This window comes from Poecile atricapillus, chromosome 4, assembly GCF_030490865.1.
Source record: "Poecile atricapillus isolate bPoeAtr1 chromosome 4, bPoeAtr1.hap1, whole genome shotgun sequence".
NCBI classification, from domain to species: domain Eukaryota; kingdom Metazoa; phylum Chordata; class Aves; order Passeriformes; family Paridae; genus Poecile; species Poecile atricapillus.
Genome location: NC_081252.1, coordinates 17414718 through 17438972, shown reverse-complemented (window position 1 = coordinate 17438972; position 24255 = coordinate 17414718). Strand labels below are relative to the sequence as shown.

Below are 24255 nucleotides of genomic sequence, written 5' to 3'. Positions count from 1 at the left end.
AGCTGTGAAAAGACTTTTTAAGTTTCTGAAAGAGAGAAAATTACCATGAGAAGACAGAAGTAGAAAAGAAAATATTTCTTTTCTATTCCTTTCAAGTTTAAATCTATCTCGCTGAGGCACTGAAGTTTTACTGCATATCCAAAGTTACAGCACAAACTGAAACAAGCCTAAAAAAAAGAAAACAAAACTTGCTTCAGAGACTCTTCCCATGTTTTTGGCCATGCTACTGTATGGAAAAGGTTCTTCTTCATTATTTTACCAATTTAGGGTCCCACCACACAGAGACAGAGCAAAGCCCAGCCTGAGATTACACAGCAAAGCTCAAATGTGCTTAATTTGCTGTTGCTTCTCTGTCTCCTCCTGGATGGGAAAAAATGATCGGTAGACATTTCTCAAACCACTTCTGGACAGAAAACATCTCTCCTGTACTTGCAATGAATTAAGAACCAAACAGGAGTGGCACCCTGTGCAACTTATAAACTATCACCTGTCAAATAATTTCTTGCATCACATTTCTAAGATGCAGTTTTCAGCACAGCAGTGTCTTTCCTGTATTACCTATTTTACTAGGCTTTCCCTTCCTCTTACAATGACCACCCTTACCCCATTTATGACTACTATACTATTATACATAACTAGAGAGCTTCATTATGAAGCTTGACTATATTTCCCCTTGTCTTTTCCTGCCTCTATGTGCTCCAAATACCAGAGTTCAGTTTTAAAAAGTAAAATCCAATTTGCCTTCTACTTCTAAACTGTCCTTGCATGTATAGTGCAAACCTCTTCAAAATCTGATTCAGATATTGCAAGGCTCATCTTCATCGTGACTTTTAGAAATGGAGAATTACAATCAAGTAGCAGTAAACATACTAAAGATCTTTAAAAAGAAAATTGGAGGTTGGATTTCTTGCTGACCTAGTGTTAACATGGATTATTTCATATGCAGTGTGAAACATCAGATTTGCAAGTCTGAATAAAAACCAGGTAATAGTTCTTTCCTTATTTCTCATCTGAGGGCCTTTATCCCTCATTAACCAGTCTCATCTCCTTTCTCCATAGCACTCAGAGGGCAAAACTTTCTTCTAATGTGAACCACACATGCCAATCCCATCCATTTCTTAAAATCACCTGCAACTAGTAATTACCAGAAGCACAAAACATCTTTTAATGTGATCAAACCCACATGTCCATATACATAATTTTCCATAATGATCCTTATAGGATCATTCCTCTACTCACTTTCTTCAGCTATGACATCTTAAGACATGGACAGAAAATGGTGCACGAGAATTTCTGATTGTTAATTGTCTGCAGACTCAGACAGCTATGACTAATAGTTCCTCTTTCCACAAAGGAACACAACACTGACTGAAGTCTGCCACAGACATCAGATTCTTCATACTTTTGGTAGAACCCAATAGTTGTATATCCTCAGTTTCTACACCTGTGGAAGTCTTGCTGGATCACAGTTTTCAAGCGTAGGAGCAAAACTAAACTGGATAAGCAGACTGCTGATTTTTGAGTACACCATTTTCCTTTCAAGTTCCACCTGAAGAGTTAAACCTCTTGAGCCACCACCACTAAGACAGGACAGATTCAAACCAGCATTTGGCCTAAAATACCAGCCAACTCTCATCCCAGACACTTGTAACAGCAGAACTCAGAGCTATATTAAAAATGTAAGTTGATGCTCTGTTTAAATTTATTCCAGATACCATAAAAGCTATCTTGAGGCTGAAGTAGGGCTAAGAGTACAGCTGTCACTGAACAATTGTATTCACAGAAAGCCCGCATTTATATGACAGAACCCTTAATTTCTCTCACATTTCCTACATATACACACCCCTCTTTGCAAATAGTTTGCATCTGAAGGAAAAAAAGTGGGCTGTTCTTCTAATCAATAACACCATGTCATGCATGGAGCTTCTGCATAAATCCAGAGCAGAAGATGTCAAGCATGTCCCAGTCCAGTGATTATCAGGCAACAGAGTAAAAGGATGCACTTTTCATCTCCACAGGACTGTCGCCAAACCCTTGATGTAATAAATGAAACATGCCTGCTATTTCACCATTGCAGAACGGTACTGTAGATACCTTCCAACATCTCTGTTTGCAGGAGGGGGTAACTAGCTCTAGATGAACTGCAGATATGTTATTAGACAACGCACAGCTTGAATCCTGGGGCCAACACAGATGACCTTTAGAACACAAGCACTGTCTAAGACAAATATGCTTTCATCTTCAGGGAGTATTTTTTCAAGTAAAGATTTAAGAGGAAAACAGTTTAGAAATACGTTAAGCACAAATGTACCTTCAATCTCTTAATGCCTCGTTTTAAAAACAAAACCACAAGTAATATCACATGTCAGAAGAAAGACAAAGTACTCTTTAAGTAGAATATTAGTGAATTGAGAGAGATTTAGCTTAATTTTCATTTACTCAATAATTAAAGCACGGAGAAAGCTGATATGTAATGTAACCAAGATCCTAAATTGGAGGTATGACCAAAGTGATTCAGAAAACAGGCTTGCATTTTTGTTAGAAGTAATATAAGTTTATTACGAAAACAGAGACCCTCATTTTGCTTTAGATTCCCTTAAGTGGGGTGAAAAGATGAAAACATAACTAAACCACACTGAGGCATGTAAAACATAAGGAGAATGGGTTTAGAGAGGGATTAAATAGCATATGATACAAAAAGAAAAAGGAAAGCAATTTCTCATTTTGTACTTCACAGGCTGTTACCACTTATCTTCAGCAAAGTGGGTTTTTTCAGACCTGTATCTTGACTGTGATGCTAAGTAGCTTTAACACATATAGTGAAATTTGCTAAATGGAAAAGAGTAGCATTGATATGATAAAAGTCTTTCTCCTACAATCTACAGTGTGCACATTTCAACAAGTTCTGAGCTGGTCTGCTCATCTTGTTTTTCCATCAAAGCTGGTGGCAAACTTATCAAATCACCCTACAACTGCAAAGCATCCTTCAGAGTAGAAAGGCCTGAGGCCTGCAAAGCTCATATCACAGCCTGAAACCCTTAAACTATAGGATGGTTATGCTTTTGTGTTTTGCTTTTTTGAAACAAGATTTCCTTTCTTACCTCAAATTCAGCATGGCGGTTAATATCCTCTGCCCTCTGTCTGCTCAGGATAAATTCTGCTTCATTAGCCACTCGTACCAGATGCTCCTTCATGGTTTGACTCAGCAGCCTGAGGACAAAGAAGATTTAAGAACTGCCTTAAGAGAATGAATTCCAAAAACAAAGAACTGGAAATACAGTGTGTGTGTGTATATGTATATATATGTATATATAAATATATAAATATATATGCAAATATGTTGGGCTCTTATGAGTGACTTTATTGTGCTAAGAAGACAGTATAAATAAGGTTGGAGGGTAATTCTGTGCCAATGATTAAATGTATTTCTACAGTAAACTAAAGTAAATATTAAACAAAATGTAAACACTCCAGACAGTAATTTGTTTTACGTGAAATAGAGATACATAAAAAAAAATCTTTCACACCCACAATATAAAGTAAACAGTTTTTGTATATAAACATCTACTGTTAAAGCTCTAACACAATTGATGTAAAATCTAAATTAAAGAAATCCAATGCAATATGGTTTTTCCTCCAAATGCAAGATTGAAATTTTACAGTAAGAATACATTTAAGTAATATTTTCAGGATTATAAAACATTCTCAGCCTCACAAATGAAATGCTAAGATATACATTGTTCCAGGTTATGTACAGAATAAAGCAGTAATTCAAACTGAGATTTCTGAGGCCTTAATAAACCCTGAATGGCAGTAGAGCTGACAGATTGAATTACAACCCAATTATTCTCTGAGTTCACATATTGTTACTAAAAACATTTCCTTTTTAATTAGTTACATTGGGATTCATTGTTGGGGTTTAAGTGTCCGTCGTGTTGTTCTGTCTCACCTATGGAACTTTTACCCATCATTGGCAGGGAAAACCGGGTTCCTGGTACTTCCTGGGTGCTTGAAAAACACAAAGGGTTTGGCTGGGCCCAGGGGGGTGGGGGCAGCTGGGGGCTGGCTGGTTTCTTCAGCTTCAGAGCAGAACACTCACGGGGAGCTGTTGTGGCTGGAAGAAGGGAATTCACCATCACCCAGATGGAGCTGCTGCTTCTGCTTCTCCTTCTTCCCTCTTTGTTGGTGGCCTCGCACCCCCTGTCCTGCCGGGATGTGTGGCAGTGCCAGCCACCGCTGCAGAGGTGCTGATCCACCTCAGCCACCAGCCCAGGATCTCAGCTCATTCCTCTGCTGATCCACCTCAGCCACCAGCCCAGGATCTCAGCTCATTCCTCTGCTGATCCACCTCATCCACCAGCCCAGGATCTCAGCTCATTCCTCTGCTGATCCACCTCATCCACCGGCCCGGGATCTCAGCTCATCCCTGCTGTTCCAGCCGACTGTTCCTCAGAGCCCTGCAGGAGCACCGGGACTGCCCGCCCGAGGGGGTTTGTGAAACAAAGCCTCTCCTCCATTCAGTCTCAGCCGAGAAAGCTGTCACGGAGTCCCTGGTTCTGTTTTCTTGCTAATGCTGTAGTTATTGTTGTTTGCCTTGTTATACACACTAGTAAAGAATTCTTATTCCTATCCCCAGATCTCCGCCTGAGAGCCCCTTGATTTCAAAATTATAGTAATTCAGAGGGAGGGGGTCTACATTTTCATTCCAGGGGAGGCTCCTGCCCTCCCTAGCAGACACCTGTCTTCCAAACCAAGACATTCATAAAGTTGAAACTGACTATACAGAAGCCACACTGTTTTAGAAGGTGCACATTTGCACAGGATCACTCAAAGGTAGACCAGACAAATCCATGACATGCTCTACTGATTAATTCTTTAAAACATCTGACATTAAACCTTTTTTTTTTTTTTCCTAAGGCATCCAGTTGTAGAAAAAAGAGTAGCAGAACATAAAATAACTTGCTTTCCTTGCACATATAAAGTGAAGTACATTTCAACAAGTTCAGAGTGCACTGAAAGGCTTTCTTTACAACCACAGGATTTATTATGCAGGATGTCTTCTAATGCATCCAATATTAATTTTAACCCTGATAACTTATTTATCTGAAATAAGGCTCCACCTGTCTTTTACTGTATGTTGGAAAGAGTGATGCTCTGCTGTCTCTTTTCCTATGCTTTCAGAATGCCACGCTTGCAGGACAATTTGCAGGTCACATGCCTGCTCCCATGAGAAGAAATCCAGAGGCAGAACAACACCTGAAGCTCATTGTTCACTGCCCCTCTCATTCCAAGGCTCAGAAAACTGCACCACAGCAGCCACATGAGGCCATCAGCTCAGGAACCAGCCAAGTTGGTGGATTAGTCTCTCCCCATAGATCAAGTCTTGAAATAAGAAATAGGCACAATTCACTGTTTGAGGCATGACATCACCTTCTGTTTGGGGAGGCTTGTACAAAAGCCGCTAATTTAAAGCCACACTAAATTCCTTTTTTTTTTTTTCTATTTTTAGTCACTGCTAGAATAGATGTGGCTGTTGAGTAACAAACATACAATTCTGCCCATTTATCAGCATGCATTAGTGACAAACCAGCAACAAGAAACTGTGTAAGCAATTGCATAGTCTGGGCAGATTCCAAGTGTTTGACTCCTTCTCCATGATCTCCATGTAGCATACTCAAATCTGACACATAAGCATTTAAATGAACTTTTTTTAGTGAACTAAGAACTGTTAAAAAATCTAAGGGGATCACAAATGCTCATGTACTAGAATATCATATATTGCAAGTTGCATGCAACACAGTCGGACAGTATTCAATTCTTTTCCCTGAGTTTGTCAATACCAGTATCTTCTGCTAGCTTGATCGGACTCTAGAAAATACCAGCTGTCCTCTAAAAGGTCTACTTTTAATCTAACACTAATTATACACTCTGAGTCCCACTTTTCTTAAATCTGTTTAGGAAATCACCCTATATAATAACTGTTTTAACACTTTACAACATGGTTTTCCTTTTTATCAACCAAACATAACCAGTAAGCAGCCCAGCACCTGCTATACACATCCAGAAAGGATGGATGTGTTCCAAACAAAGCAAAGAACTGCATTCCCTCACACGAGAACAACATTGTTCAAACAGACCAGAAGTGTACTAGTGAAAACAAATACACTTCAAGTTCCAGGAAGAGCTTTGTCTCTCATGCACCAGTTGTGTCTTCTGTCACTCCCAGCTCTCCTTATTAATCCCACATACTTTCCTCACTTTCTCTATGATACTCCACACAGGGGTAGGCCAGGTAGATGAAACTGTGACATTATATTTTATTTTTTTTTAAGTTTAGTTTATTTAAGAGCTTTTAAAATTTAATCTTTCTTTTCAGTTCAACCTTTTCCAAACATCACATATGCTTGAATTAGCTTTCTTATAACAAACAATTCAAGTTGCATTATCATCTAGGGCAGTCTGGAGTTCCTTTATGAAAACAGTACCCACATATATGGCATACCACTCAGATTTCTATTTTGAATTTAGCACTTAAGTATGGAACTCCACAAAAATAAATATATATATCTTTACATAAATGTAATGATGGCATGATATAATGGAGGAGTCTGTAGCCATCATTGAAAATCAAAGGCAAGCATGAGCTCACAGCACCTGTATAAATGAACACACCTCTGCTTATATGTTCAAAATGAAGTTTTAATCACATACTAAACACAAGTTTTGGGAACCTTGGCAGCTGCTAGTTTTCCATTTAAGGGAAACAAAATGTTGAACAGAAATTTGTTATGTGTAGCTCACTGCTCTCAATAAAACAACTGTTCCCAGGCAAGCAGACCACTGCTGAGGCAAGGACAGGAATGTGCCTCTTGCTGAAGGATTAGCTCAACTCCAAATACACACAACACATTTTGTACATGTGGGAGAGCCTATAAACTGAATTACCTAGAGCAGGTAAATTTGAGGGACAAACACTTCCTTCTAAGGAAAAAAATGTTTAGTAACATCTGATTCTCTTCACTAAGACCCTAAGTGGCGCTTCATGGATTTAAAGGATCATAATGGTCTTTGCTAGTTCCTGCTCTGGCCTCCCACACAAATTGATCATGAATGTCTTCCTGAAAACTATTTCATTTCCTCCATCAAGTCTCTACCTTCTGTTTGCACTGTAGGAGAGTTTCCAGAAAGAAGCCTCTTTTTTTTAAGACTTGAAGCTTCTAGAATCATAAATTGGTTACAGTCTCCAACCCCCTGCCATGGACAGAGACACCTTCCACTAGACCAGGCTGCTCAGAGCCCCATCCAGCCTGGCCTTGAACACTTTCAGGGATGGGGCATCCACAGCTGCTCTGGGCAACCTGTGCCAGACCATAAAGGTATTTTACACTCCCATAAAATGTATTTATAATAAGGCAATTACTGTCAAGTAAAACAAACACAAAACAAACAAACAAACAAATTCCCTAACTATTTGTGTGCTTTAATCCTGATTTTTTTGCCCAGAAACTAAATTACATTAGTTCTTTTTCAGTTAAATACAAATTTCACCTAAAACACATTAAATACTTTTTCTTACAGCAAAAGGACAGCTTTTCTTTCATTGAGTAAACAGACAGATTGAATTTTTTGTTTTTTTCAAAGTATGCACACCCAAGCTTAAAGATAATCACAAATCTAATAATTTCCTTCTTGCTGATGCTTCATAATCTCTGTATGAAGATCCATAGTCCATGCTTGCCTTACATAATCTCATATCTGCTAATTTTTTTCAGTACTATTCAACATCAAAATGCTGTATAATGTTCTGATTTACACTCCACCTTCCTGATATATTCTCTTCTCATTTGTTTCTATTTATGACATGCTATTGAATTATTATTTTCCTGATCTTAAAACAAGAAGAATGTGGGTGGACACACATTGTAGAAGTTAGACATTATCTATGAATGCAAAGACTTTGGATATTGGGGCCACTCTACAGCTTGCAATGCACACACACCAGACTCAAGGTCTCAGACAGACTTTTTTCCAAAATGTTTTAGAACACATGCGTAACTTCGAAAAGATGAGCAGCCTAGTAAAAACAAGCAAGGGGATAGATGCCATGCTGGAAGTTAAATATATTCTTGCATATTTTGCTGGGTCAGGAATGAAGTGCTAAACCACAGAGAGAAGGAGTTCCAGCCAAATACATGAGATAGACTGATTTTCATTGTTATGTTGGAAAACTGTGACACACAGAATTACAAGTCTTCCTCTGATTTCTGGCTGTTGAATGCTTAGATAAGAGGTAAAAAAGTCAAGCTTCTTACAACAAGCAAAAATTAAGAGGTACAAGAGGCAAAAAAATAAACAGAAAACTATGTGCAAAGCAAAAACAAGTGAGATTTACAAATTCTGGGTTAGTATTACTGATGTGTAACAATTATCAGTTTTAGTCAAAGTTTAAAAAAGCTTCTTAGGTAACACTGACAACAGCTGTTTAGGCACAAATATATCACAAAGTACAGTAGGAAGAGACTGTAAGTTCTAGGGGTTCCAAAATAGAGAGCTCCGAGACAGCCAAGCAAGGTAACCTCTCCTACTTACATTCCTTCCTCATGAACCCAGCATGTAGAAGATGCTCTGACTACATGGACTTTGATGGGATCTGACTGCTAAGTGCTGGAATTACTGTTGCAATGGCACCTTACAATTGCTTTATAGAACACAGATACTTCACAGATACCCTACTGAATTCTCAAAAAATATAGTTAGCCCATAAAGTCTTAAAAACTGAAGTCTGAACAAAATTATTGACTTAAAATAGGAAACAAAAAAACAACTAACCAACCAAAAAAAAAAAAAAAACCAAACCAAAAAAACCACCAAAAGACAAAAAATAAACCCACACCAAAAAACCAGAGCCTCAAAGCTGTTCAGACTCACCAAAATGCTGACTTGGACATGTATTAGCATTAAATGAAACAATGTGAAAATTAAATTCATTAAATGAAGAACTTTGAAAACACAGCTGAGGCAGGGATGCACCAATCCAATATTTTCTACCTAGGATGGCCTCTTAGGCCATGTTAGAGTCCATTGAAAACTGTTGTGTTCACATTCCAGAGCCAGTGCACAGTACTACGAGAGATGATTTCTGAAAATGTCCCATCAGATAACAATAGTACAGTACATGTATGCACACACAATACAGCACAGATACCTTCTTGTTACTCTTGCAATAATTTATTTTTTCAAAAACAGATGTTATCAAAAATTTCCTGCATTAAAAAAACATTTCAGAACTCCCAGGCACTAAAAAGTGGTTTATGAATTTCCTTTTGCATTCACCCAGCAAATTAATTGGGTATTCTCACAATCCAAACCTACCTTTGTCACACACATACCCTTCAAAACTCAATGAAATAAAGACACTTCATTAAAGATGGTTGTGTACATCACACCATACCTTAGTGCATACACATGCACACAAAAAAAATTAGGTAGCATTAAGGACCCCACTCAAGTCAACTTACCCACCTCTAAAACACATCCAGGCTACAATTCCTAATTTTCAGCACATTTAAAATGCTGTTTTATGTCTAACCTAATGATCTTATGTATTCTTATTCACATATTAACAAAGCTGCTTTTTCTTTTTTGTAAGCAAACCAAAACAATAACATCAAGACTCAGAAAAGAAATCATCAAAACTCTCTTTTACAAAAAGCACCTTACACAGAAAGGGTTGTTAAAAATCAATAAGCAAGGGAATGTGGAAAACTTTTTTTTTTTTTTTTTACAAAACAAGACTGAGGTGCAGGTTCTATGTCATCAGAATCTCAGGACAAGGAGGCTGCAGCAAAGGGAGGAGACTGGCAGTAATCAATTCTACTTTGGACCTGGCTGCATTTATCATTTTTCGTCTGAGCCTTTTTTGGTCAATTATGCACCAAGTCTGTCAGTTATCATCCATTTTTCAATTAATAGCTGTATTTTTCTAAATATTTTTCCATCACAGTAGTTGCTCCTATGGCAACACAACCCTCCAACATTCATTCCTTGAGAGTGACCACAGCACTGCAAGTGAGAGACAATTGAATGGGGCAGCCTACATCTGTCCCCTATTTTCCATTCAGAAAGCATCCAAGTAATTGGCCAGCCAGCTTGATTGCCAAGTATTTCAATATTAAAAATATCTGCATCCATGATTAGTCAAAAGCAATACATGCAATTTAAGACAAGGAACAGCAGGTGACATATGTTTAAATCTTAAATTCCTCCCCCCCCCCAGCTATAGAAATAGATGATTACAGCATTCCAGATCTTATACTGTTAGATCTTATGCATTGAGAGAATAATATCAGCTGCATTTGGTTGTTTCTGGAGAGCTTTGGGACTTCTTTTTGGTTCGCTGACAGAGTTTTTAGTTCCTGAGGATGTTAAATTTGCATTATGTTTGCCTTCCTTCTTCTCCCAGTAACTTTTGAATTGATTGTATAATTCCAACAAATATTTTTAACAGAAGGCTATAGTATCTCAAAAATAATAATTTTAAATCCAAGGGAGCACAAAATCCCTTGCAAGTTTCCTCTGGGAAAACAAAAATAAACAAAACTGTTTACAGCTACACTGGAAGACACATTAGAAAATGCTCTGATATAGAGGGGAGAATTTTGATTAGACTTCATTCGTCATTAGACAACAGAGAACATGGCAATAAAAAAAAAGCTACAGAAAAACAAACATGGATACACTCGCAAATCCTTATGTTTTGGGTTGCCTTGTTTGGATAAGGATTGAAAAAGCAAAAGTAAGGAGAAGAAGTATACACAGATTCTGCTAGTTTAATGAGATTGTCTTTATACCAAATGTTTTGTCACATTTTTTTAGTGAATATTCATTTACAAGTGTATAAAAATGTAAGCATAGAAAATTGTTCTACAATTCTTCAAATGGCCAAGAAAACTGTGCTTGAGAAAATTAAAATTAAGCATCTTCAAGAGTCTCTTCAACTGAAAATTGGAAAGAATAATTGCTGCAGCATGCTTAGGAGACTGATCTCTCAACCCCTGCCATGCCAAACCCATTATCACCCCAAAGGGGATAATAACTGTCATGCCTGGTCTCGAGCTCGAGTACGTTTGTTAGTGCCCTAGCTGATACAGAAAACAAGATCCAGCATAAGAGATGCTTCACACTAAATTGTGCTAATGAATTACAGTGACAGCAGAGAGTTTTAACCTTCAGAGAACACAAGAGCTGCTCGCTAACTAGTCAAGTACAGGAAATCAGGCTCTAGCAAAAGAGGCATTTGTACATGCAAGGAAATAAAACAAAGCTGCGCTTGTTCTAGTTCATAAATAATAGCCATCATCTTCTGCATAAGGAGGAAACATAATTAGCTCCAGGGTGCAAAATAAAAACCAGTCTGGGCACCTCAGAAGTCTCCAAAGGAGAGGGCTGGCCATGGCAGTGAACTAGATCCCACCTAAAGGATGGTTCTGGTGAAAAAATTCCCTCACCAGTAGGTTCTCGGGTTCAGGCTCCAAAACAGACTCTCCCTAAAGGAGGACCCAAAGGTGAAAGGCAAGCACAAAGAATGAAATCCAGACTGACAGAAGTTCAGCAGGCTAAGGAAAACATTTCACAACCTATCCTTCTGCTGCACACATGGCTCAGTACATGCAGGAGCCATGGGTATAGGCACCTTTTTAACAGGGTTTCAAAAAGCATTAATAGTGTTCCCAGACACTACAATAACAGAGAACAATACTTACTACTTTTTATTAAAAGCATATTAATGTTAAATGTAGCAATGTATTGAAATTTAAGTGTCTTTTACTGCACAGAAAGAGGGTGTTCTCCAAATACCTGCTCCTTTACCTTTTCATTTACATTCTGTAACTTCCTGGATTTCTATGCTGGCTTTTTTCTTTTTACTATGTGTATAACCTGGACTCCAAGACTTCAGTTGTGTATTTAGCTTTAGACAGGTTTACAGTTCCATATTCCCACATACCAGCCTCCTGTTTAAAGATCTTGCAGTTCAAGACTCAAAATTTCACTGAGCACCAGCCAATTAATACTGTTCTAAACATAAAGAGGGCGTGATCTACCTGGAAAAGCAGGGAGCAACTCTTCTGTGGAATACTTATGAACATGAAGAAATTCAGACCAACACATTCTGAATGCAGCACACACACTGCAGATGTTACGGGTCCCAGAGGCAAACTTTCTGCACATATTTCTGTCCAGGGAATCGTAGCCAAAACATGGCAAGCCTAAACATAAAACTTCCCACTGCTGTGAGAGAGAGAGGTACATTCATACCTTTCACATAAAAGCCAAAAATACATTTGAAAGCAAGCAGAAGAAAAGATTTACATCTCCCCTTCTAGACTTCTTACAGAAAGATTTTTTTAGTCATCATATTTGCTCAATAAAAAAATAAAACAGTAGAACACACCTCAATCTGGAATATCCTATTGCATCATTAGTAAAAAAAATCTAGTAATAAACACCGGGAATAAAACTCTGGTTTACAAAGATTATGGGGTGACCAAATTCCCCCCACCAAGGCAAGAGCAATTCTGTGATTCCACAAATTCTAGGCACTTCTTCCAGTCCTTGATTTTATTTATTCTAACTCTCATGTCACGGTGCCCTACAGACAACATTCCCTATGTGCTGAACCAGTTCTGTCCTTTCTACAAGTACCTTAACATATTTTCTAGCATGCTTGTAGAGACAACTTAAAATTCAGCTTTTTTTATATAATTATGCAGCTAAAGTCTAAATCAGTATCATTCAGATAATTTCTTAAGTATCAATTAAACTTCAGCTTTTGGAGTTTTCAAGACTATAATGCTACGGCAAAAATACACCAAAAAATAGCAAATAGAATAAAATACAAGGTCTGAGATGTTTTAGTTCAAGTGTTAGCATATGTGTAAGAAAAATAATATGCAAACTGCATAAAGAGAAGGAAATAGTAGTTCTGAAATACAGTTCCTATCATTTGAGGGATAATAGTTTAATTTTAGTGAATGGTGAAAGGCCACAAAGCACCACAATTCAGCAGTAACTATAAAGGCTCCTATGAATAGCAATGGAAGAAAATGGAGACAGATAAAAGGAGCCATTTTTAAGAAATTAATCCCCTCTCCTCTTCACCATAATGAATGTTATGTTCCCACTTCAAAAAAAACCCAACAAACTAAACTATAAGAAAACCCAACTCTGATACACGTCAGAAATGAAATGAAGTAATAATTACACAGACATTTTCTGCTAACCAAAACCACACTTCCCAGTCTTCAAGGGATCATTTGTCCCTGAGACAACCACTCTGGCTCAGGCTAGACTCTAAGTTATTGATGTTGTTTATGGAGGTGGGGGAGTGATTCCATCTGTCTGTGATGGGCACTGCATGTTTTGAAGAGAAAATAGTCAATTCCAAACAGTTTACTGAGAGAAAGCTTGACCTGGACAAGCTGAATAGCTACTGGGTGACTGCCAGGCACAGCTCAGTCTCAGCAACTGATTTGTCCATGATAATCAACTTACACAGATGAACCTTACATTGTGGTTTACATGTGTGTGGGATCTCTATGTTATCTATGCTAATAAAACATTAATCAAGGGCCAAATTTATAGCAGGCATTTTTTAAGTAAGGTCAAGACAGGTCAGCCTCACATAATAGGAAACAACTACAGGCTAGATCTTAACACTGTAACTGAACACCCTTGTTACTTTACCTTGGCCCTTGGGATCAAGACTAGTAGCAAAATGTTTTTGCTGCTTCAGAATGGTGTTTCCCCTACCATAAACTGAAATGCAACCATTAAAACCCATTAAAATGGCCATTATTTTTATGTATCTTGAGAACATGTATATCTTAAGGAAAAAAAAAATCTCAAATAGCCATTTTCTCCATTCCTACAAGGGTAAACAGATATTTATATAGCATATTAATTTACATGATAAATTATTCTGGTTTTAGTTCAGTAGCTTTGCTAATCACATAAGATTTATTTTCTATTTAGATTCCTACTAGCTGAAGCTACTCACTAACAGAAGTTACATTTAAATAAATGTTATTTCTTATAATACACCTTACCTTACTTGTTAATTAATCTTTAAAAAAATCCTTCCGATAAAAAGTAAATATTGCACTTAGTCTGCCTCAACAATCAATTTGTAATGAAGAAAATATTGATGGTTCTGAATACTGACTGCAAGTCAAAGAGCATGGCCTCATCACCTGCTCTGTCATTTTCTATAAGTTCCAATAATATACATATAAAGTTATGGATAGAACATTAAACTAATTGGTAATATTAAGAGGTTTTTTTCCCTTAGAGGGACTCTCCTCCTTTGTAGTTTAAGAGATAGGTCAGAAAAAAATGAGCAAACTGGAATCTAATTTTTGAGACAGAGGCTTATCTTACAATTCCTAGCAGTAATGTCTTTCAAATATAAATTCCCTTTCTCAAGAGATTAGCTGAATACAAATTATAGTTTTAACATTAACCAGTACACAAGGACTGGAAGAAAGAAAATCCATGACACACAGATAAGCAAAGTATTTAATGAAACTTAAGAGCATTAAGATTCTGCAAAATCCCATATTCAGAATTAGAACTGAACTGAAGTAATAAAGACCATGAAACCATGCTCGTAAAACTCAAAGAAAATTACACAAAAAGGAAGAAGAAACATTATTTTTAAAAAGTTTCAAGGCACAGAACTCCCTGAAGGCTAAGGCATGATAGCAGAGGTGTTATCAAATGTTGTGACTTACCTTCCTTCATTGACAAGCTCAATAAAGGCCAGGCCAGCATTTTTCTGTATAGAGTTTTGCCACTCCTGGGTAAAGACAAAAAAGAAGAGAAAAATAGTTGTATAAAAACAAAACTTGGAAGAGGCATTTTCAGAGACAAAAGTGCACACTTTCTTTTCAGCTTTAGCAACTTACAGCACCATCAGCCAACACACAAAGCATTAATTGTGTGCTGATCAGGAAGCAATGAATGCCAGCATGAAGGAATAGGGCAGCATCATTTACTTAAGGTCATATTAAGGGGAAAATGAAAATCCAAAAACATTCCACAAAGGATTCCATCATTTTCTTTTGTTATGTCATGTAATAACCCTGAACTTGCTCTGGTTCATGGATGCTTTTTGCCTTATTAAACCATGATAGTGCTAGAAACTGTTTCACATTAAGGCAAGGCTTATTCCTTAGACACAAAGTTCTCTTGTAGTTTAAAGCCTAGCAGACACACTTCCTAATAATAATCCTCACTTCAGCATCACATAGTCACATCTTCTCATTTAAAAAAAAAATCTGTTAACAATCCAAATACTGCACCATTAACACACAGTGTTTTAAAAAAAGTAGGTCTAATGGTAGACGAACTTGTACTGCACATTCCTTAAATCCAGCTGAACCTTGAATTAAGCAAAATTCTATACCTCTTAAACATGTAGGTGAGTTTTGGCTGAGCCCTACAAGAGACATGGGGAAAAGCAACCAACTCAGATGACCTATCACTGAGGCTTGTTCACCTCATTTGAAAGATGAGAAGAAAACAAAATTAGTTAACAAACAGAGTACATTTTTTAATCCTAGACTACATAGAAACAAGTTAACCTTGTTAAAAATTAGAGCAGAAAATATGTGTACCTCCTCTTTTGGGGAAAATGTAGATGCAAATAGATAGAACAAATACAGCTCTTGATTTAAACTCTTCAACTCTTCTAATCTAATACAGAAGACTGATTCTGCAGCAGACAGATAAGTTTAATGTGCTTTTTCTACATCAACTTCCTTGACTTTTTACTCTTTGTTCTATGAAATAATAATCCTACTGATTATCTACATGAGTATTTCTATCACTGTGGTTATTTAAAAAAAAAAAATCTCATCAGCTACAAGGCAGGAAAAAAAATTCAAAACAGGAAATATGTCTTAAATTTCAGATTTCTGACTATCGGAGTGCATTTTTTGGTGCTCAGTGTCACCGAATTACCTCTCAGTCAGTGAGACAAAGGTTTGATCAGACACACACTGAAACAACATTGTTATTTACAACTTAAAATCCTGCCCCTCTTCCCCCCCAACACACACACACACAAAACGAAACAAAGAAAAACAAACAAACAAAAAAGTATTTTTAAATTTCAAATGCAGGGGAGAAATTATAACTGATTTCTCAATCTGTTTTTCCAGGCCTAACATGCTTATCGTGTTTATCATGCTTGTCATGTTTAAGCTGTAACAATGTATTAGAATTTTCCAAGAGTCAGAATTAAAAGCAGAATAATTGGAACTTGTGATGTATTATTCATCATATATTATAAATGCATTCTAGTGAAAAACAAAAGACTTTTAGTTTCTAATATTCTAAACAAAATAGCATATGCAAATAATGCTTCTAAGAGGTTTTAAATGTAGTATCAGGTTCTAAATATTTATCTTATATAATAACTGAAACCATTCTTTTAGCTAAAGTGTGAGAAAACTCAAATAAAGCAAAATAACTTTTTCCACTTATGACACTGTCCATCTGCTGTTCTGCTCTCTAAAGAGCTCACAACAATACTTGAAAATTTAATTGGTGAAGATGGAAGCTGCCAAAAGTGAAAAGAAAGTGCATTTATCATGATACTTTTCAGCATTTTTCTCTACATCAGACATCATCAAAAGAAGGTGTTAGTCTAAACATTTTCATAAATCACAGCTGAACACACCCTAAAGCTTATTTTAATAGTTGAAAGAAAAGACTAATGGTCTTCATCTTTCATGATCCATTCCATATTTCCCCTCAGTGTATGTTCACTCTCAAACAATTACACTCAGTATACATATTGCATTATTATATCAGCATCTTAGTTATCCATCTCCCCGAGGTATTAGGGAAAAAACATGTTAAAAGCCTCAAACTCGACCACTAATGCAACTAAATAACGACAAAACCCATTTCAGCACTTTTCTGAGGAAGGGCTGTAAGGTAAGATCAGCCGAGTCGATAATTTCATACCTGTACCAAGTTGTAGGTAATTGACCATCATTTCCCATGGCTGTAAATGTTTAGTGACCAAGAGACATCATCTGCTTCTAATGCTTTTGGTCACTGAACACTCAAGAGTGAGGCAGGGGGAAAACCAAGAAGCACTAGACACAATCGCAAATAAAATAACTCAAATGAAAAATCACCATGACAAGGAGACAAATAAGAAATCACATTTTATTCAAATACTGTGTCTGATAAGGAAATTCCCTAACTCGTTATTGTGTCACCTATTTCCTTAATAGAAACTATAAGCAGCCCCATTATACACTAGGCAAGGACAAAAACCTTTCCTGAAATGGTGCTACAAACCTCATCTGAATTTTCATTTTGTATGGAATAACGTATTACATTTCCTTTCTATACAGCAGAACTCTGAAGTGAGCAAAAACACATCCCAGTCCTCTATAGCTTTAATTTTATAACATCAAGTTCCATTAGCACATTCTTACTGAGCGCACAAGGGTCATTAAAAGAAAACATTAAACAGTAGTGGACTTAAACCCCTCCTTTCAGAAACTAATAACTTCCCTCAAGGTTGATATCATGACTCATTGTCCCATTTGAATAATGCTAGGGTTATTTAATTTATTTTACAGTGGGGTTTTTTAATTAAGTTAACTAATGATCGTTTGTGTGACAGCACCAAATACACTAATAAAACTCACAAATTACTGCATTTACTTTTTTCTAGGAAATACTAAGACCAACAGCATGCCTTAGAGTTTAACCAAAGACCAAAACATATAAAATACCAAAAGCTGGATTAGACCATAACCAGCAACAAGATCAGTGTAGCAAACAGTCTTTAGTACTTGTACATCCCATTAATGTCATTGCACCTACATGTGTTTGTGTAGCTATTTCAGTCTTCAGATGCATTTAAAAGTCTTTCACATTATTTGATCCTCATATTTCTTGTCGTAAAAACAAGGTACATCTCTAACCACACAACATGATCAGATGAGTGAAGTTCTTAAAAAATTTCTGCCTTGAGTTTGATTTTTTTCTATTTGTTACTGGTTTCCTACCCATTCTGAGTATCCTCATTCAGATCAAATACTTCAGGAACCTCTTATTTACCCAAAAAGGCTTTTTCTGCAAGCAGCAGATAGTAGGAGCCAGCTTCAAAACAAAGAATGCAGGTAGTTCTTTACACAACGTGTAAAGGATCTATCACCAAAAGCATGTCATGGTGATTAAGTGTTCAATAGGATCAAGAGGAGACAGAACCAGTACACATCAAAAAAAAAAAAAAAAACCACACAGAAACTGCATCCAATTAAGAAAATATCCTGAGCAGAAGTTGCTGGAGAGTGGAGAGTATCACACTTGTCCTATTTTATTCGTTTTGAAAACTTCTTTGTGTCTATAGTTGGAGATAGGACAAGAAGCGAAGTGGAGCCTTTATCTAACCAAATATAACAATTCCTAAACTGCAATCACTCAAACAAATGCCAAGAAAATTTTTTTGATACACATTTTTGTTCGTTTGGCATTTGAAGTGCTTGCCTGTTGGCATGAAATGGACATATCGCTCCTCAGCTGTATACCCTTGGTAAAGTAATATAACAATATTTTAAACAGTTATGGAGGGGTGTTGGACCTAGATGTTCTTTAAGGTAATTTTCAACTCAAACCATTCTACAATTCTATGAATACCCCAAAACATGCATTCTTCAAGGTATATTACAAACATTTGCAAGACCAACCCACCAACTGGCCTGATGGCTAAGCAATTAACCATGGATCTTGAATAGAATTTTTGAAACATTTCCAATAGATGAAAACTGCCTTATTTCCAACTGTAGCAAACTGTTCTGATGCTCTCATTCACATATATATACACATGCATGCTCCTTAAAAATTCACTTTTCTCAGAAACTTTAAAAAAAATCCTTCTGAACAGTTCAGCACATTCTACAATTAAGGATTATATCTAGCAGTTGGAACATACACTCATCAGCCGGTAAAAAATAGAAAATTCTTCTCTAACCCATCCTTCCTATAAAGCTGGTGGAGTTTTTATAATTCATTTTGGTTATGAAACAAAGGAGAAGGACGGTACTGACAACTATGAATGGGGCACTAAGGAGCAGGGTGGGAAAATGTGTTAACATACGACCAAGAGACATATTATATCCTAGAGTAAAGGTCAAATCTGCATGAAAAACTTGTTCATAGAGAGAGATACACTAATCTTTAAGTGCCTAAAGTAAACTATCAAGAACTTTTCAGCAGTGTTTGCACTTGATGTCAGCACTCTCTCAGCACCACATCCACTATAGGCTTGAATGAACTCAGCAATAAAGAACATATAGTGAAAAGTAGATTATATCTCAGCTGGGTTCTTCATAATTAAAAAAAGTTAGACTGCATGTTAAGCAGAATCTCTGCAAACATAAATTACTTTTAAAGTCTGAAGCATGCTTCAGTTATTTTAATCTATGAAACTCCACTGAAAAAAATTAAAAGCAACATGGAGTTATGGGAAATCATATCTACAAACCATGCAGCAATTTAATACTGAAATTAGCATATGCCAAGTATTTACAAAAGAGAAACATTATGTAAAGATGCAACACAAATTAATACAAAAATAATATGAGAACACATTTGAGATAGTTACCCAGCATATATACAGATACACCTGTACGCTCAAATAAAATTAAAAAACCATAAGCAACTAATGAAAGAACTATCAGAAACTAGCCAAGAAAAAAAAAAATTCAATGAATATTTTCATGGCCCTTTCTCTACAAAACATCACCACTATTGCTGAATCCTGAAACAAAGTGAGAACTTGGAAAAATATTTAATACTATCCTAAAAATTCAGACCCTCTTGTCACCCAAAAAGCCTTATTGGGAAAGCCTTATATGAGCAAGCTTGGATTTACTGAAATTTAAACATAGGTTTCTCTATGAAAGATTTAACATGGCATCCATGTAACAAGCCAAGCTACCTCACTAATCAATAGAGAGGGTTTGATTTCAATAAGGGTGGTAAAAGTTACTCTAACCCTGGCCAGCTACAAGCTCTCAACAGATGATCGTCATTAGGGCTCTATCGGGGTCCCACATACCCGGGCTGTACAAATGTGTCCTATTAGTACGTGGTCTGTCTGTTTGGCAACTCCAGGCTCAAGACAAATGGCAGCTGCTGCCCTTCAAGGTCTGAAGTCAAGTCCTCTGGGAATCTGAAAGCCCAACTGGAAAAATCAAGGCCTGTTCATTAGAGACTGCTCCAGGGGAAACTTGCAAGACTGCCATTAGAACTATATAAAAGAGCTAATTATTTTTATAAGACTTTTAAAACTATCAAGCACACCCAGTTATAATAAAACATATTTACTGCTAGCATTCCATTAAAAAAGACATTGCTTTTTGTCAAAAAATCCGCCAGTTGACAGTACACAACTGAAGTCTTTGTATTGAAAATTTTAATGAGTCTTCTAGGAGAAAGTTGTGTAATAATTAACTAGATGAGAGAGCTTCTCCACTGAAGGTATAACACCACGCCCACTAATGTGAGAAAATATCCCACACACACTTATATCAAACTAATGAAGCATACATAAAGGTGAGTTGAGATTGTGCATGCATGATTATCTACCCCTAAAAAATAGAAGGAATTCAAGATACAAACACATTCAGCATTGCAAAGGTGATTGAAAAGAACAAACAAAATCTGTTTCAAATCTGCACTGCTGAGGAACAACAAAACGTGCTACAGTATTTGTGTATTGATAAATCCATCAGAATGGCACAGGACTCACGTGGTATCAAATATTAAATCTAAGTTTCAGTGTTTTTCCTCTGTTGTATTAAACACTGAAATGAAGATTATTATAATGATAGCTACTTTCATAAAATATACTCTGGGGAAAAGTTGGAACATGACTTTTTTAAAATTCACAGCCACAAAATTCTTTACTACTTTAACTATGAAACCAAATCAAAGTTTCTCATACTGAAATATTTTCCCAGCTGCACAGCATGACAACACAGTATTGAGTTCTAATGTTATAACAGATCACCGCCACAGAGTATTTATTACAAATATTTTAAAAGTGCTATATGAAATTCATTAGTGTTCCTTAATCAATTCTTGGACCAACACACACATTAGTTTCCGACAGCCTAATTCAAAAAAGCAATTACAACCCTAGTCCTCATGTAAAAGGATGACAGAAAGAAGCTATGTTAAACCAGTTTAGAAGAATGAAAACATAAAGAAAACAGATTAGGAATGATTTATATCAATGCCTAGTGCTGAAGTTAATTACAACTAACCCAATAAAATAGTGCCTTTATTATTGTACAGCAAGTAATAACCTTAGACGCAAAAACCAGAACTCTTTGCTGGCTTTTGCATGCTCAATTCCACAGCACACTACATTAAGAATTAAAGAAGTAGTAAATAAGCCATATAGAAACAGCGGGTTTTTAACTAAAAGCAGAAGACTCCCCTGCTGTTTAACCATGTGGGTTATTCCATGTAAACAGAGCCTCCTATAAACTAGTATATGTTGTTGGTGGTAAATGCCTCAAACTATAATGAGAGTTTAATTTCAATACTTAAAAGTTAGAGTTCAAGTCACAGTAAGCTTTTATAGATTCTCAAAATATATTATACACATGTAGAGCTGGAGTTACATACTTAAGTACTAGATTCTTCAGTAAAAATACCACAGAAAAAACTGTCAGCTTGTCAGACAATGCCTTTTGTGCTATGAGATTACTCTCAAAGTGACAACTGTAGCCTTCTCTACCAAGGACACAAATCTATCCTAAAAAAGTACATTGTTATGAAAGATAAATTATGTAAAATGTACAGCATATAGTCTTTAACAATTGCACACAAAAAATATTTGAGATAGGTTGCATTTGCCATAATTTATGGTAACACCAAATATTCTTAAAACAGCAATAAAAGAAAACTTTAACTTAATCCAAAATTCATACAAAATTATAAAAATATCACTGTCTGCATAAATAAAATTAAATCAATAATAATTTTCACAGCATAAAAGCTGCATATCTCTCTGATCAAAATGCATCAACTTCATTTTTGTATCTAGTTTCAAAGAAGTATGAAAAACTGGGGAAAAAACTGAATGAGTGGATCGCTGCTTTCAGGTCCCCAGTTTCTGATGCAGGAAGCAATTTACCAGGGCAGCTTCTCCCTTTCTCTCTCCCACTAGCAGGCTGTTGCCATGACGCCTCATGAAACAAAATTAGGGGTCAGGTTTGAGTTCATCTAGCAGCAAACCTTCTCCACTGCAGTTTCCTCTCCAGGTTCTTTAACCGTCGGCTATTTTCAATGCCAAGATGAAAGAGCAGCTTCAGAAAGAATACGAACAGGAATCTTAAAAATTAATTGAGAAATCAAAGTACCAAGCATTTCTGTAAATAAGCAGCAGTGGGAAGCACAAAACTCTTAAGTCAAAGGAGATGAGTCAGAAAAACAGACATGAGGAAAAGTGACAACATAAGATGAACAAAGGGAAAAGATCCAAATAATTAAGTTGCAGTGCCAGCATCATTTTCATGAACAAAGGCAAACAAAGTGAGGAAAAGCAGGAGCATAACGCAACTGACCCTTGATTTCAGTGCTTTTTTTTTTTAACTGTAATTGTAATTTGAGATTTTGTAAAACCACTGAACAGGAAGGAAAATGCCTTTCAAGATAGACTACAAATTACAAAAATAAGAAAATCACAGCAAACTCAGTGCTGCACAGCAGCACCAGTAGCATTGGTCTGATCCCACGGACAGCAACATTCATCACCATCAAATAGCAGCAACCTTCCTGCTCAATATTCTTAGCTTCAAATAAATAAATTTAACTAATAAAGAAATACGACACTGGTTTTAGAACCACAAGTCCCTTTATACAGCAGGGGATTTGGAACTAAATGATCTTTAAGGATCCTTCCAACCCAAACCTTCTATGAGTTCATTATTTTGGTATCACCCTTTCCCCAAATGTAGCTTGATTTCTATTTAAACTCTCATAATGAATGCATGCACATGATGGACATGATTCTTGCTACCATTGTACCTTTGAGGGACTGAAACTCAAGTATGCAAACCAATGCCACCTCTTCACTCATAACACAGGATGACTGAACCTGTCCCCTGATATTCCCTTAGGCAATCCTATCCTAATGCAGATTTTTTCCTTAAAAGATTTGGAGAAAATGAAGCTAAATCAAATTTTTTAAAAAAAGCAAAGAAGCTAATATCTCTCCCATTACACTCCACTTGCATACTCTGTTCTCTTCCTTAGCCTATGTCTATTGTCTTTATTTACACTAAAATATAATAAATATATATAACACATTGCAACAAAGATCTCTATTATTATCTGTCACTACAATAAACACGATAAATAATTTTCTGCTTCTTTCACTGCAAATCCTCACCTACAGTCACCAAGTAGATTTACCAAAAGACAAATATATCCATTTTGGTTTCCCATAGAAATAAACGTCTGCAGAACTATTCAAAGAGCACTAGAAAATCCAGCCGTTTCTTCTAAATCAAAATTGACTCTGAACTAGGATCTAACACCTAACAGACCTCAATATCATATTGATGAATAATCTGAATTATGAGTTTTTATCACTTAAGGTATCTCAAAAATACTCATGGAAAAAACAGTACGTTGTCAACAATCCTTGATGAGACAAATGTTTCCCCAGTTGCAGAAATAGGCAAAAAGCATAGATGCACATAAATAAAGAGTGAATGTTAGACAAGAAACTGAACAGTACCACTACACAAAGTTTGTCCAGGTAGAACTTCCAGTGAATAGCACAGCTCCCCAAATCCTGAGTTCCCCAAGCAGTTCTGCTTGGAAACAGATATTGTTATTTGGTTTATTAACACAAAGAAGTCCCATTATTTGTAATTAGTATTAAATCAGAAACAAGCATTGCTGCTCACTGAACTTTCCATAATCTCATACCCCTCCCCTGCACTAACCCTCTTTCCATAGTCTCAAATTAAACAGACTGGCTGTAAAACAGCAGGGTGTCAAATTAAAGCACACTTTATTTTCAGAGGTCTCCACACTTCGCAGCTGACTTCCTGTCAGGAAGAGTTCCATTTCAGTGCAGAGCCCCACCAGCAGGGAGCTCACAGAATTAAGTGCCAGTTGATATTACTTTGTTTTGCATTTACCACC

At 36.5% G+C, this 24255-nt stretch overlaps 1 protein-coding gene across 3 annotated transcripts in view; it reads right to left on the bottom strand.

Moving 5' to 3' along the window:
* LRBA (LPS responsive beige-like anchor protein) overlaps positions 1-24255 on the bottom strand; it is a 367953-nt gene that overhangs the window by 236224 nt on the left and 107474 nt on the right. For all 3 annotated transcript variants that reach the window (XM_058837408.1, XM_058837411.1, XM_058837409.1), the window contains exons 35-36: positions 14790-14854; positions 3102-3210 (exon numbers count right to left, since the gene is read on the bottom strand). In XM_058837408.1, coding sequence (XP_058693391.1) covers positions 3102-3210; positions 14790-14854 — 174 coding nt within the window. The remainder of the gene's footprint in view (positions 1-3101; positions 3211-14789; positions 14855-24255) is intronic.